Source organism: Peromyscus maniculatus, chromosome 2 (genome assembly GCF_049852395.1).
Source record: "Peromyscus maniculatus bairdii isolate BWxNUB_F1_BW_parent chromosome 2, HU_Pman_BW_mat_3.1, whole genome shotgun sequence".
Lineage (NCBI taxonomy): Eukaryota > Metazoa > Chordata > Mammalia > Rodentia > Cricetidae > Peromyscus > Peromyscus maniculatus.
The window spans coordinates 156,570,348-156,584,599 of record NC_134853.1 but is presented as its reverse complement, the minus strand read 5'-3'; the positions used below and the strand labels follow the sequence as shown (position 1 = coordinate 156,584,599).

Below are 14,252 nucleotides of genomic sequence, written 5' to 3'. Positions count from 1 at the left end.
GCACAAAACCAGGCATGGTGGCACACGCCTGTAATCTCAGCCCTCAGGAGGTCAAGGCAGCAAGATCAGAAGTTCAAGGGCATCCTTGGCTACATAGCAAGCCTGAGGCTATTTGACTCTGTCTCTAAAAAATAAAAACAACAACAACAAAAACCCAAAAAAGCCAACAAAGCAAAGAAGAAACGGATGAACAAGTCAGTAGTAATCGCAGGGTCCTCCTCCTGCAGAGAGCTATTTCTGACCCAAAAGTCTAGGGTGCTGCTGGAACAACACACCCCTTTACATCACATACACAGAACCAGAACAGCAACAGAGAGGAAGATTTTAACACCAATACAGTCCTCGCCTCTACCTAGACACACACATTCATCTCCCCCCGAAGCTGAAGCACCCCATACCCTCCACACAGACAGATCCACCCACACGGAGCCATGCACATACATGCTCAGGCAGCCCCAACACCCACAACAGACTGATGGGCACCGAGCTCCGGCTGGGTGTGGTAGCTGGAGGTGTGAGGTGGCTGAGAGCTGGGGCGGAAGCCAGAGGGCCTTGCGGGAGGCTGAGCAGAGGGAAGCAGTGGACATCCACCTGAGCACCCACCTTCTCAATCAGCTCCATCAGGGGCTTGGCCCGAAGCTCCTCAATCCTAGTTTCGTTCATACACGCACGGTAGTACACTTGGGCCTTCCTCTCTGCCTCACTCACGCTGGCCGTGGAATTTTCTAGAATGTCAAGAAATAACAGAGTTGTGTCCCAACTGGGTGAGTCCTTCCCAAATCCTCAGCACTCCAGGCTGTACAAAAGCACCATGGTAATTACTGTCTGTGGAGGAGAAGCCTTGTCCTGGGGTGTATATAAGGGCCTCTGGGCAGAGTGGACAAGACTAGGGGTACTCTGGAATCTTAGCTGTTATCACAAGTGTGTCCCATGTTCCTCCTCTCTGCAGTGGCCTTACAGATGTGTCTCGGGTATGGCAATATGTGCTGTGTTGGATAATTCTGTGTCAACTTGACATAAGCTTAAGTCATCTGAGAGGAGGGGACACTAATTAAGAAAATGCCTCTATAATATCAGGCTGTAGTCAAATCTGTATTTTCTTAATTAGTGACCGATGGGGGAGGGGCCTAGCACATTGTAGGTGGTGCCATCCCTAGGCAGGTGGTCCTGGGTTCTATAAAAAAGCAGGGTGAGCAGGCCATGATGAGCAAACCTGTAAGCGGCACCCCTCCATGGCCTCTGCATCAGCTCCTGCCTGCAGGTTCTGGCCCTGTTTGAGTTCCTGTCCTGACTCCTTCAATGATGGGCTATGATGTGGATATGTAAGTCAAATAAACTCTCCTCCCAACTCGCTTTTGATCATAGTGTTTCATCACAGCAATAGTAACCCTAACTAAGACATGTGTCCACCCAACAGGATGGTAGGTTTCCCTACCAGCCAGCACAGGGCCCTGAATCCCTGCCTGCAAGGTGGGCACCCTGCCATGGTTTTCAGATCCCAGATGACCTTGTCTGGGAGAAAGGCAGGAATTGGATAAGGCTTGAAAGGCTTCATTCATTAGGGACTGACTTCCTGCTTCCTCCTGTGAGGGCTAGATATGTTTGCCAGGCTTACAGAGGCCTCAAAGCCTTGTTTCCCACATTCCAATCTGGTGGCCCAGGCTCAAGTTGTAACTCATCCTACTGGGGGACAGGGTGGGCTTAGTGTTTCCCGAGCACCCAGGAGACTCCCTCCCCCTCCTCCCCCTCCTCAGCTCCTATACTACCTGCCACCTGCTAAAGGCCACATGCCTGCACATGTGTGGCCTGGAAGGTTCCTGTGGCTCCCAGGGTAGTCACACCACTTCATGCTTCTCAGGCCCTCAAGGAGCCTACTGTGCACTAGAGTCCCTGTATCTGAGCAATTGAGCATGCGCACACACATGCATGCACACAGGCATACAAACACATACATGAGTCCAGCTTCAGAGTGGGCAACTCTGCCATGCTGGGGCAATTTTTCCTCTAGTTTCTGATCCTGAAGCCTTTTCCTTTGCTTCCTTTCAAGATCTCTTCTATGAAGCAGGCTCTGGTGGGACCCTGTGCCTCCATTCACCAGGTAGACACCAGAGGTTCACTCTGGGCCACACACCATGTAACCTCTGCTCCATGGGGCTTCTGCACAAAACCCTGTGGAAGCCAGGCTCCACTCCCAGGTCTTCTCAGAGGCTCGCTGATCTGAAGCCTCACTCTAGGCCTTCCGCACACTGGGCATGGCCTGGATACTGGACACCAGGTTGAGCATGAAGTTTTGCAGACAGACATGGGACCTGCTCTCTGACTCCAGAGAGCTCATGATATGGACGGGATGAGAGAAAAGCCTGCAGGGGACAGAGTACTTTGAAGAACACGACAGCTCTGGCTTCAAGCCGAGATTACGTCAGGTGCCACCACGCTCAGTTTACCCAGTGCTGATGTCACACCCGGGGCCCGGCAATGCTGGGCAATGCTAGGCAGTCTACCCAGGAAGGTGCAGCCCCAGCGCCAGACGATGTTCTGTGTGAGCTGAGTCTTGAAGATTCAAAGGGGTTCACAGGGTGGGGGAAGGGCAAGACAGCAGAGGACCGAGGAGAGGAGGACAAAGGAGTAAGTCTGTGGAAGAGAGACAGCCCACGTCACAGGAAGGTGATGCCATTCCTGGGAAGCCTTTTTTTTTTTTTTAAATTTATGTGCATTGGTAGTTTGTCTGTATGCATGTCTGTCTGTGTGAGGGTGTCAGATCCCCTGGAACTGGAGTTATAGACAGTTGTGAGCTGCCATATGGGGGCGCTGGGAATTGAACCTGGGTCCTCTGGAAGAGCAGCCAGTGCTCTTAACCGCTGAGTCATCTCTCCAGTCCCTCCTGGGATGTCTTAATCAGCAGCTGCATCTATCATCTCCAGAGTCTCATTCCCCATCCTCATCAGAAATGGCACCAAAGCTGTCACTGACCAGCAGGCCCCAAGGGGGTGATGGGATGAGGCCTCTAGTAGAGGGAGGCTGGGAACAGGAGAGCAGGGATGGGAAGGGGGAGTGCCCCACACCCCAGGGCCTCATCTCCATGGCAACATTCCCACCAGCTCAGCTCTCAGAAGGGAAAGCAGAAGCACCAGGTGCTGGCCAGGCCCCAGAAGCTTTCTGTCACCATCCACACCTGGCTCTGGCCATGACCCTAAGAGGCCAGGGCCAGCATCAGAGGCAGAACTCTGTGCTCAAAAATGAGCCTGGCATCTGCTTTCCCCAGGGCCCCAAGGCCACGGAGATAAGGGACCTAAAGACAGGCTCCCCAGGGACAGCCTGGCTGTGCTCATCACAGTGTGTTCTGAGTTCCAGCTGGAGGCCACCGGCTCCCCTTTCCCTGGCATCTGGAGGGCGAGAGGACACTTGCTTCATGAATGGGCACCCTTTCACCTTCCCTGTGGGGCTTCCCTGACCGAGTTCAGTTTCTGTGGCCGTGCTCGTGGCTCTCCCACGGCTCATCGTTCAGTTCCCACGGTGGGCAGTGGCTGGGCCAGATGTAAGGGGTGCATGGGCGAGGGGGCAGCCGCCAAGCAGTGATGAGAGCCCCTGACTGCATCCTGGGAGAGAGAGCATGGGAAGGGAAGCTGCAGGGAGCCCAGGAGGATGGAAGAGGGAGCCCTGCTCCAGCTTCAGGCTGAAGGAATCGTGAGCAAGGGCTGCGTCTGGCCTGCCTCTGCCTCACGTCCTGTATCTCAGTCAACTTCACGTCCCTAGGACCAGGCCCTCGGCCACGCGTGGTACAGGAGCAGAGCTCGGTGTTCATGGAGAATAAGGCGGAGCATCATCTCTGGGGGAGGAAGGAGGTCAGTGAAGGACTCTCTAACCCGCCCGAGCATAGCAACAAGGCCCATCCCCCTTCCCTCCCCCTTACTAAACCGTTAGATTACACGCCTAAAGCGAGCCCCCAAGGTCCAGTCCCTTATTTGGCCACTGACTCCTTCCCGAGACTAAACACCAAGATCCAACAATCAAACTTCATTATTTGGCTACACTGGCTGACCTGTCCAATCAGGACTTACCAACTCACCCTAGCACAGACTCCCCCTTTCCTCCTTAAAATCCACCCCTGCAAAGAAACAAAACAAACAAAAAAATATCTGCTGCTGCTCCATGCTGCCTGCCTTTGATACAGAGGCAGTCCCTACCACACCCCAGCTTGCCCCTCCTGGGTAGTAAATCTCCTGTGTGCTGAGAACTTGGTGTCTGGGTGTGCCCTGTACTGACTCCAAGGGGCCTCCCATCCCCTACAATAAGGCCTGTGACAGAGCTATAAACAGAGGAAGGTAGGCAGGATGTGTGGGTAGAGTGGGGGATGGGCATTCATATCTCTGCCAGGTGTATCTCACCTGGGCACCCATGCTGACCTGGTTGGGGCAGAAGCTCAGGGACAACCTGAGACACACTGGTCTCTTCCTCGCTCCTCATTCGGGAGCACCCACTACCGAGCAAGCTCCGGAGGGACCGGAACTGAACCGAGCTAGCCATACAGAGCCGGGGAATTGGCTCAGTCGGGAAAGCGCCTAAGACCCGAATTCAGATTCCCAGCACCCACATAAGAGCCGGTTACGGCTGCACACGCTTGCAACCCCTAGGTCAGAGGGCAGGGGTGGGGGCATGGAGACAGGTAGATCCCTGAAGCTCACTGGCCACACAACCTAGCTGAACCTGAGAGCTCCAGGCTCAGTGAGAGATCCTGTCAAAATAAGTAAATAAAAGGTAGAGAGCCACGGAGGGAAACACTCGTCCTTGGCCTCCGAGTGCACACTCACATCCATGCACACACCTGTGGGAGAACACCAGCGATGGCTGCATGACGTCACTTCAATAGACCGGGTGAACAAGGATGGGTCTTGGGCCCGGGGGTGGCAGAGAAGAGGTGGGAAGCACTTGGGATGTGAAAGAAAGAGAGCTGAGCTCTGGGCTTGGCTTCTTCAGCAGCCGCTACAACTGAGTGGAATGTAAAAGCCAGGAAAGAATGGGGGAGAAAAGGAGACCTCCAGGACTCCGGGGCGTGGACATCGTTTGGCAGCATGGGACCAGACAACAGAGTTGCCCATTGCCTAGTTACTTCCTTCCAGGGACCCCATGTTCCAGAAACTTCGACAGTCACTTCCCCAAAGTCCCCGAGAGGAAAGACAGCACACTGTTTAATCGGCCCTCGTTTTCCTCTGGGAGTTTTTCTTGGATCCCTTTCTCACATCACTGCTGGGGTGAGGAAGCGAACGCCCAGCCAGGCAGGCAGGCAGGGATGGAGATGGGCTGCAGGAACAGGGTGCCTGAGAATCCCACGGTCTCCCGGGCTGCCACCGCATTGTCTGGGCAGAAGCATGTGGGGCCTGGAGTCTCCATCAGGGCAAGGCCAGTGTTTATTTAAGATAAAACCACAGACTCAGTCAGACAGCTCCAGGCCTCAAAAGCTGCATCCAAGAGGGGAGAAGAGGCTGATAAAGAGGAGGCCAGCTCTTTGTGACAATACCATTGATACTTCCTGGTGCCGAGTGCAGGCCGGGGGCAGGCCTGTGTCTCATCATCACAGGACACAGAGGGTTGGATGTGGTGTTATCAGCCAACGAGAAGGAAAACGGGGCCAGGAAGGTGAAGGAGCCTCATGACAAAGGCCAACCGACTGATTAATGAACCTGCTGGCATTTGAACCCAGGTTCTTAAGCCTCCCTGAGAAAGCGGACTGCTGCACATGGGTGTGGCCAGGTGTTCAACTTGTCATAACACTCCCCACAAGCCGCTCTTATTTGGATCATACCCAATTTACAGGCAAGTGATTGGTCACATAAGCAAGTGACTGAGGCCAGGACTGGCCCTCCGGTCCCCCTGTCTTCTTGTTCCTGCTTGCCAGTCAGTATGCTGAAAAGCCAGGCCAGAAGACGGTCCCTCCACCCCCACCCAGGAGAAGCCCTGCAACCACCTCCCTGCCTGAATCATCAAATCCACCACAGCCGTTCCACAACGAAAGTGTGCCGACTGCTGCAGACACCACACCAGGGGAAGCCTTGGCAAGGCAAACGGAGGACAGGAAGAGGAAGCCGGGTGAGACAGTAAATATTGGGAAAGCATAATCAAAATGAAAATGAGATGATATGGGATGATATACTTCGTGCCAAGTCACCAACATGCCCTCATTTCATGAGACTGGAATGTTCTGTGTTCTCAGAGCGGCTGGCATCAGGGATGTAAGAGAGGAAAGGCAATAATAACTTTCCCCCTCCGCCCCCCTCATGCCCCGCCCCCAACCCCCCAGCTCTGGTACCGGGGATGGACCCTGGAGCTCATGCAAGCCAGACAAGCACTCTCCCCCAGCTGCCTCCCTAGCCTGGATTGTTCTTTACGGACTCCGGGCTGCTTCAATTGTTACAGCAGGCTTGAGTTAACTAGTTTAAGTATTCATCCTTGTTTTGCTTTTGAGTCTGCATCTCATATAACCCAGGCTGACCTTGAACTCCTGACCTTCCCATCTCTGCTTCCAGAATGCCAGGATCACAGCAATGCACCACCATGCCCAGCTTTATGTTCTCATCCTATAAGATGCTGTAAATCTGAAAGGTACATCCACATCAGTGTGGCTCAGGCCCCAGGAGGCCCTTTGGTAGAAGACATAACAGGGAAATAGGCTTAAGAAAGTTTAAATGGGCTTAGGAAATGGCACAGTGTCCTGGAAACATGAGGATCTAAGTTTGGAATGCCAGCACCCATGTGGAAGCTGGGTGTGGCAGCATAGGCCTGTAACCCCAAAACTGGGGGATGGAGACATGTCAATTCTAGGCCTCACTGGTTAGCCTGTCTAGCACTAACAGTGAGATCTAGTTTCAGGGAGAGACCCTGCTTCAAAAACATGTGGAGGGGCAACTGAGAAAGATATTTAGTGTTGACCTCTGGCCTGCACACACACACACACACACACACACACACACACACACACACACACACACACACGACAGAGAGGGTTCTGGAAGGGTTCATGGCAGGCTGTCTAGATGGTGAAATAATATGAGCTAAGCACAGCTGGAAAGCCAAAGTCAAGGCCCAGTCTAAAGGCTGCTATAAGCCATGACAGTAATCCCAGAATTTAGGAAGTGAAGACAGGAAGGGGGAGAAGCTGAAAATCATCTTTGACTTCATAGGGAGTTCAAGGCCAGCATGGGCCAGAGACCCTGAGGAAGGACGGAACAGAAGGAGGGAGGGAGGGACAGAGAGAGGGAAGGGAAAAGGAAGGGAAGGAGGGAGGAAAGAAGGGAGGGAGGGCACAGCTTGTTCAGAAGACACGGCTTGTTCAAGGCTGCACTGTGCATTCATGTTAACATCTGCGCCATGTTGTGGAATATTAGTTTAAGATGTGTTACATTCTTTCATGCTGTGGAATATTTGTTTAATGATGCAAAGATGTGTTGCATCATTCTTTTATGTTGCATTTGTTTAACTCTGTGAAGCTGTGTTACTGTGCCTGTCTAAAACACCTGATTGGTCTAATAAAGAACTGAATGACCAATAGCTAGGCAGGAGAAAGGATAGGTGGGGCTGGCAGGCAGAGAGAATAAAAAGAAGAACGAGAGAAGAGGGAGGATCGAGAAAAGGAGGAAAGGAGAGTGCCAGGGGCCAGCCACCCAGCCACCCAGCCACCCAGCCAGCTATGGAGTAAGAAGTAAAGAAAGGTATATAGACTAGAGAAAGATAAAAGCCCAGAGGCAAAAGGTAGATGTGATACTTTAAGAAAAGCTGGCTAGAAATAAGTCAAGCTAAGGCCAGGCATTCATAAGAAAGAATAAATCTCCGTGTATTTATTTGGGAGCTGAGTGGCAGGCCCCAAAGAGCAAAGAGTAAAAAAAAACCTAAGTGCTGTTGGGGCAGCGGCATAGTCCTCACTGACATTCCAAAAGCCCCATTTTATCTCCTACTTCCTGAGAGCCCGCCTCAGGCTTGGAGGTGTGGAGCACCCTTGTGTTCCAGTGCCTGTCAGCTATTAGCCCTGGCTCCTTCTGAGGTCTGCCGGCTGATCCTTTGTCTTAGGGAAGCTGAAGCTGGCTGGGCCCTGGAACATCACTCATGCATCTGCTATCTGCTCCTTTGGGGCTTTCCCAGGTATCTCACAGCTAAAGAGCCATTTCTAGATTAGTTTCCAGGAGGGAGGCTGGGGAAGGTGACCCTAGGACATGCCTTGGGTGTGTGTGTGTGTGGCGGGGCTCCTGACAGGTATGACATGGAGGTGACCTCAGCTATGTGGGGCCCAGGGCTTGCCTGGCCTATAGAGCTTAACCAAGTAGCCACTGGAGAAGCAAGCCACAGGCCTAACTCCCAAGCCAAACCAGGCCTCTCCAACGTGGATGTGGTTTACAGAGAGCCAGGAATGAGACAGCACAGGCTTTGAGACCCCACGGCTCTAGGTCTGAACCCCTAGCTCTACCATTTCCTGGGAAATCCATTTTTGCTTCTGAGTGTCATCTGCAGCGGGGACACAGGCCTGGACCTCTGATGATGCATCAGGAAAAAACAAAGTAAAAACTTGGTACCTTACAGATACACCCAGTACCACCTTCCCTGACAACTGGTCCACATCAGGGTGAACCATAAGGTAGTCTAGGACTTTGTCTTCCTTTGATCCCTTGCCACATCCTTACTGGTGATCTATGTGAGAGTCCATGCTATGGAGGAGCCAAGGGCCTAGGAGGTGCCCTCTACAATCATGCAGTTTGCTTGGAAGGAGTCTACTTGGAATTCACACAAAGCAACCAGAAGGGCAACTGTGTTTTGCTGAGCACTTTAGGGCCCAGGCCCCATGTTCATCCCTCTGAACCACTGCATGCAAGTCAACACTCACAGTGACCTTCCCTGTTGGGTGACACTGAGAACCATGTTTTATGGAGTTTGGAACTGAGGCGTAGAATAGGGGGTAAGCAGCCAAGCTGGTCTGTAGGGGGCTTCCAAACTCTGCAGTGTGGCCGTGATACCATCGGGCCCTCTGTTCCCCAGGTCTTTTTATGATTTATTTATTTTTATTTTATATGCATTGGTGTTTTGCCTATATGCATGTCTGTGTGAGGATGTCAGGTCCCCTGGAACTGGAGTTACAGACGATTGTGAGCTGCCATTCGGGTGCTGGGAATTGAACTCAGGTCCTCTGAAAGAGCAGCCAGTGCTCTTAACCACTGAGCCATCTCCCCAGTCCATTTCCCAGGTCTTAATTGGTTGTTACTGCACAGGGCTGATCCAGAGTGCTGTGGATGATTGATTGATAAATAAAACACTGATTGGCCAGTAGCCAGGCAGAAAGTATAGGCAGGACTAGCAGAGAGGAGAATTGAGAGAACAGGAAGGCAGAGAGGAGACGCCAGCCTGCCGTCCAGGGAGCATCATGTAGAGGCAGCAGGTAAAGCCACGGAACACGTGGCGACATATAAATGAACAGAAATGGGCTGAGTATAAGAGTAAGAGCCAGACAATGGTAGGCCTGAGCTAATGGCCGAGCAGTTTAAATAATGTAAGCATCTGTATGTTTATTTTATAAGTGGGCTACGACTTGGCGGGACCCGGAGAGAAAAACTCTAGCTACACCTGACCATCAACTTGACCCTGAGGGGCAGAGTGACTAGAAAGGCATAGCCCAGGACTGGAGGCCACTCCCAGAGAACCCTGACAGTTCAGTGGGTAAAGGGATGAACTGAGGAGCTGCTGGGGACTGTGGGGGAGAGGCTGGGTAGGTAGCCTAGCAACAGCCCTGGTCTGAGGCTGGGGGTAGGAAAGCAAGGTAAGGTGTCCTTAACCCACTTGTCAGAAGGACATGGCTGCCTAAAAAACACCGGCTGTTAAATCGGAGTCATTTTCTATCTCCTGAGATGACTTTCGTCGCTTAGAGAGGACGTGTCCTCTTTTAAGCAGCTACTTCTGTGTCTCCTACTCCTCAGAATGTGGAAGAGCTTTAAAAACCTGGCAGGCTTGGTGTGGTGGCTCGCATCTGTAACCCCAGCACTGGGGAGGTGAAAACAGGAAGACCCGCTTCTAACCCAAGGCCCGTCTGGACTACACAGGGAGACCTCGCTTTTAAAGTCCAACCAACTGCCAAGACACAGTTAAGTGTTCATGAATCTAAGCTGTGTTCCTGACGGAGGAATTAACAGATGTTTCACTATCTGGCCCTTTCCCAGCTTTGGGAGCACCGCACCTCCCCCCCCCAGGGGGCAGAGGGGAACAAGAGAGGGGGCTGGAAAGGGCCACAGACTCCACCGTCAAAGGGACTTTGAATAGTCAAGTGTCCTTCAATCACCAGCAGCCCAAGTGACTCTACCTATGGAGTGACAAATCTCTGATAAGCTGTTATCAGACTTTCTTTCCTGTTTTTTTGTTTTGTTTTGTTTTGTTTTTGGACAGTGTCTCGTGAAGCCCAGGTTGACTTTAATTGAACTTTTGATATCTTCCTCCCGAGTACTGGGATCGCAGACATGTACGGATACCGCACCAGGTTTCATGTGAGCTGGGGACTGAACCCATGACCTTGTGGATGCCAGGCAAGCACCTGACCAACTGAGCTCTACGCCCCACCCTCTGTGACACCACCATTGATCAAAACACACACTCTGATCCGGGGCATCTCACCTCCATTCCTTTCATTCACACTCAGTTTCAAAGAGCTCAGAGCTAGTGCCAGCCAGGAGCTGAGCTGGGCCTTGAGAGCTCCGGCTAGAAGCTCTGTGGACCCGCTCAGTGCCAACAGCCTCACACAAGCTCTCTAGTGTGGCAAACTGTGGGTGCTACTGATCTCGGGTCACCCATGAAGAGATGGAAGCTCAGAATTAACTAGCTCACTGGGGCTCACAGAGTGAGGGAATCGCCCTCCTCAATCCTTTGTCGGTCCCCCTGGTTCTTACCCAACAGGTGCTTGATGATGGCTTGATTGTGTTCCCAGAGGTTGCTGAAGGTCCCCCAGCGTGAATGTCCATCGGGCACGGGGTTGGCCTTGATCCAGCCCCCACAGGCATAGCTGAAGAAGTCCTGGCAGGGGTCTACTGTGGGGTCCATGGAGTTTAGGATGGAGCTGGTCACTGAGACGCAGGCCTCACTCAGACATACTGGAGGCGTTCCTGAGGGTCAAGGACAAGAGACCAATGAAAGGTGAGCAGTGCAGGTGGCCTGGAGCCCAGGGGCCCAGGGGCCACAAGCCCCACCTGACCTAGCTGGGTGGTTACTAGATCTCGGATGGGAGAGGAACTCAGCAGATTCAGAGTCTCCTGGCACTTAGAATAAAACCTCTGTTAGCTGCGCAAACTCCCTTCCGTGGTTTCAAAGAGCTCGGAGCTAAGCCGATTTTCTCTTAGTGATCCTTCCTCCATGAAGACTTCTGATCCTGTTGCCAACAAATTCGTTTTCTCATCCACACTTTTGTCTTTTTAATACAATTAACAATGAATGTCTTCTAAGTTCTCTCTCTCTCTCTAAGAGAATATTATACAATGTGCATAGCCTACAATGTGCATAGCCATACACATGTGTGTTCATACACCATACATATGCACACATGTATGTATACACAAATGCACACACACAAACATACACACACAATTAGGGCAAAGAATGTAGCTCAGTTAGTAAAACCCTGGGTTCAGTCCCAAGTGCCAAAGAAAACAGAGCGTGGTGGCCCAGGCCTGTAATCCTAACATTTGGGAGGTAGAGGCAGGAGGATCAGAAGTTCAAAGTCATCCCCAGCTACAAAGAGCTACAGGAAGCCAGCCTGAGGCGAATGAGACCCTGTCTCAAAACAAAAACAAAAAACAAAACACAATTATTGTGCTATTGGATCTGAGTTGAGAAGAATCTCTAAGTGCTGGGAATGGAGCCAGGGCCTTCCTAGCACATGCTAGGCAAGTGCTCTACCCCTGAGTCACAGCCCACGGGGAGCTTCTCTGTGGCAGGGGTGACAGTGTCACTAACAGTAACACTCAGATCATCGGAATCAGAGTGGCACATCCCAGTTCCCGGCCACGGGGAAGGCCAGAACTTCATGAGGGGAAAGGGAAGGTGTGTGTGTGTTTGAAAAGGGCTATTCACTATTATGGCATAACTTCACATTGGGAAAATAATACCTATTGTTCTTACTTAGCAAACTGCAGGAAGTCTAGCCTGACAAAATCTTGGCCGGAAATGCCCAGAAGACAGACAGTGGGGGGACTTGGGTTTGAAAACAACATGAGAAGTCAAGCGGTGGTGGCGCACGCCTTTAATCCCAGCCCTGGGGAGGCAGAGGCAGGAGGGTCTCTGAGTTTGGGCCAGCCTGGTCTACAGAGAAAGTTCTAGGACATCCAGGGCTACCTAGAAGAGCCAAGGCTATAGAGAAACTGTCTTGAAAAACTGAACAACAAAAAAATCTCTGGCCCATCAGGAACTTAATGTCTATGTGACTGACTAATGAATGGTTGGGGGTCCCTATCTGATCAACTGATATTCGGGGCCCTCTGGTCTAAGCTCCCTGTTCCTTGGAAACCTTCCCAGGCCCTCTTGTGTCGTGCTCCTTCCTGCCTCAGGCATCTGTGGTCCTATCATGGACTGTGCTAAGTCACAGCCATATCCCTGTCTACCTCCCTACAAGGGTATGAACTAGTTTTCACACATCCTTTCCTAGCCCTGTGCTTGGCATCCATTGCTTTTCAATGAATGTTTGTAGAATGAATAAACGACCTACTGAATGAAAGTGTTTTAAGACCTGGTCCCCTGCTGGAGAGGTGGCAAATATTCCTTTCTTTTGGGACACACACAATCAGCTGATAAGGCAGAAACCAGCTCAGATGAAATTTACTCATCCGACAGTACCTGGCCTCTGTCATCCAAGATGCTTTAATTCTTTAAAAACACGTAATTAGTGCTGGAGTGATGGCTCAGTGGTTAAGAGCACCAACTGCTCTACCAGAGGACCCGGGTTCAATTCCCAGCACCTACATGGCAGCTAACAACTGTCTGTAATTCTAAGATCTGACATCCTCACACAGACATACAGGCATACACCAATGCACATAAAATAAAGATAAATCAATTTAAAAAACCACGTAATTATTGTGTGAATATGTGCGTAAGTATACGGGTGAGTGTGTGTAAGTGAATTATGAGGTTGTGTGCCACAGCATGAGTATGGAGGTCAGAGGACAGTTTATGGAAGTTAGTGATCTCCTTCCACCATGGAAGTTCTGGGGATCGAACTCAGATCATCAGGCTGGACAGGAAGTGCCTTTTGCCACTTAGCCATCTATCTGGCCCCCAAGATGCTTTAATACACTTCGCAGAACAGGGCTAGGGAAATAATAGGTTAGTCAGTAACCCCAGAACCCACGGACAAATGCCAGGAGGGATGGCATCCAGTGCCAGCGAGGTAGAGACAGCTGGGCGAGCATAATAGGTGAGCTCCAGGTCAGTGAGAGTCACTGTCATGATGGAGGTGAATGGCATTCCTAAGGATGATATCCAGGAATGCTGTCGTCTGGCATATTCACACACACACACACACACACACACACACACAAAAAAAAAAAAAAAAAAAAAACAAAAAACAAAAACCTCCTGATAGAGAGATGGCTCAGTGGTTAAGAGCACTGGCTGTTCTTCCAAAGGACCTGGGTTCAATTCCCAGCACCTGCATGGCAGCTCACAGCTGTCTGTAACTCTAGACCCTAAGAGTTCCAGTATTCTCTTCTGACCTCTGGAGGTACCAAGCATGCATGAGGTGCACAAACACACAGGCAAAATGCTCGGACAGATAAATAAAATAAATAAATCTTAAAAAGTATTTAAAAAAAATTCCTGGAAGAACCTTGTGTTGGTTTTGCTGCTGTTTGGAAAGCGGATACAAGTCTCTAAAGGAGGTTTCCAAAGCAGGGAGGTGGGTCAGAATGTTCTCAGGGGCCCAGACACTGCTCAGAGGTGGGGCTTCCAGAACTGTCTGGGGAGCTGCTCTGCCTGGCCCGGTGTTTGCTCAGATGGGCCAAAGTCAGGGCCTGTGATGCACAATGAGGTTTGGCCAAGCCCCGAGGCGGCAGCTGCTTTCTCAGGTGGTGCATGGATTTCCTGATCCTCAGCCCAGCTCCACCCTAAGGCAAGAGGGCCATTCGTCTCCCAGGTCCAGGCTTGGAGGCAGAGAGAGGAACGGGGCAGAAGCAGCCGCTGGAATCCTCCCCAGAGTTCCACCCGGCAGCACCAACAGCTGTTTGAGGTCTGGGGATCAAACT

General features: G+C 51.4%; 1 protein-coding gene across 3 annotated transcripts in view; it reads right to left on the bottom strand.

The window, feature by feature from the left end:
* The window catches only part of Ece1 (endothelin converting enzyme 1), a 102,104-nt gene that overhangs the window by 27,720 nt on the left and 60,132 nt on the right, over positions 1–14,252 (bottom strand). For all 3 annotated transcript variants that reach the window (XM_006980869.4, XM_076565452.1, XM_006980868.4), the window contains exons 4-5: positions 10,911–11,123; positions 604–725 (exon numbers count right to left, since the gene is read on the bottom strand). In XM_006980869.4, the coding sequence (XP_006980931.1) occupies positions 604–725; positions 10,911–11,123 (335 nt within the window). The remainder of the gene's footprint in view (positions 1–603; positions 726–10,910; positions 11,124–14,252) is intronic.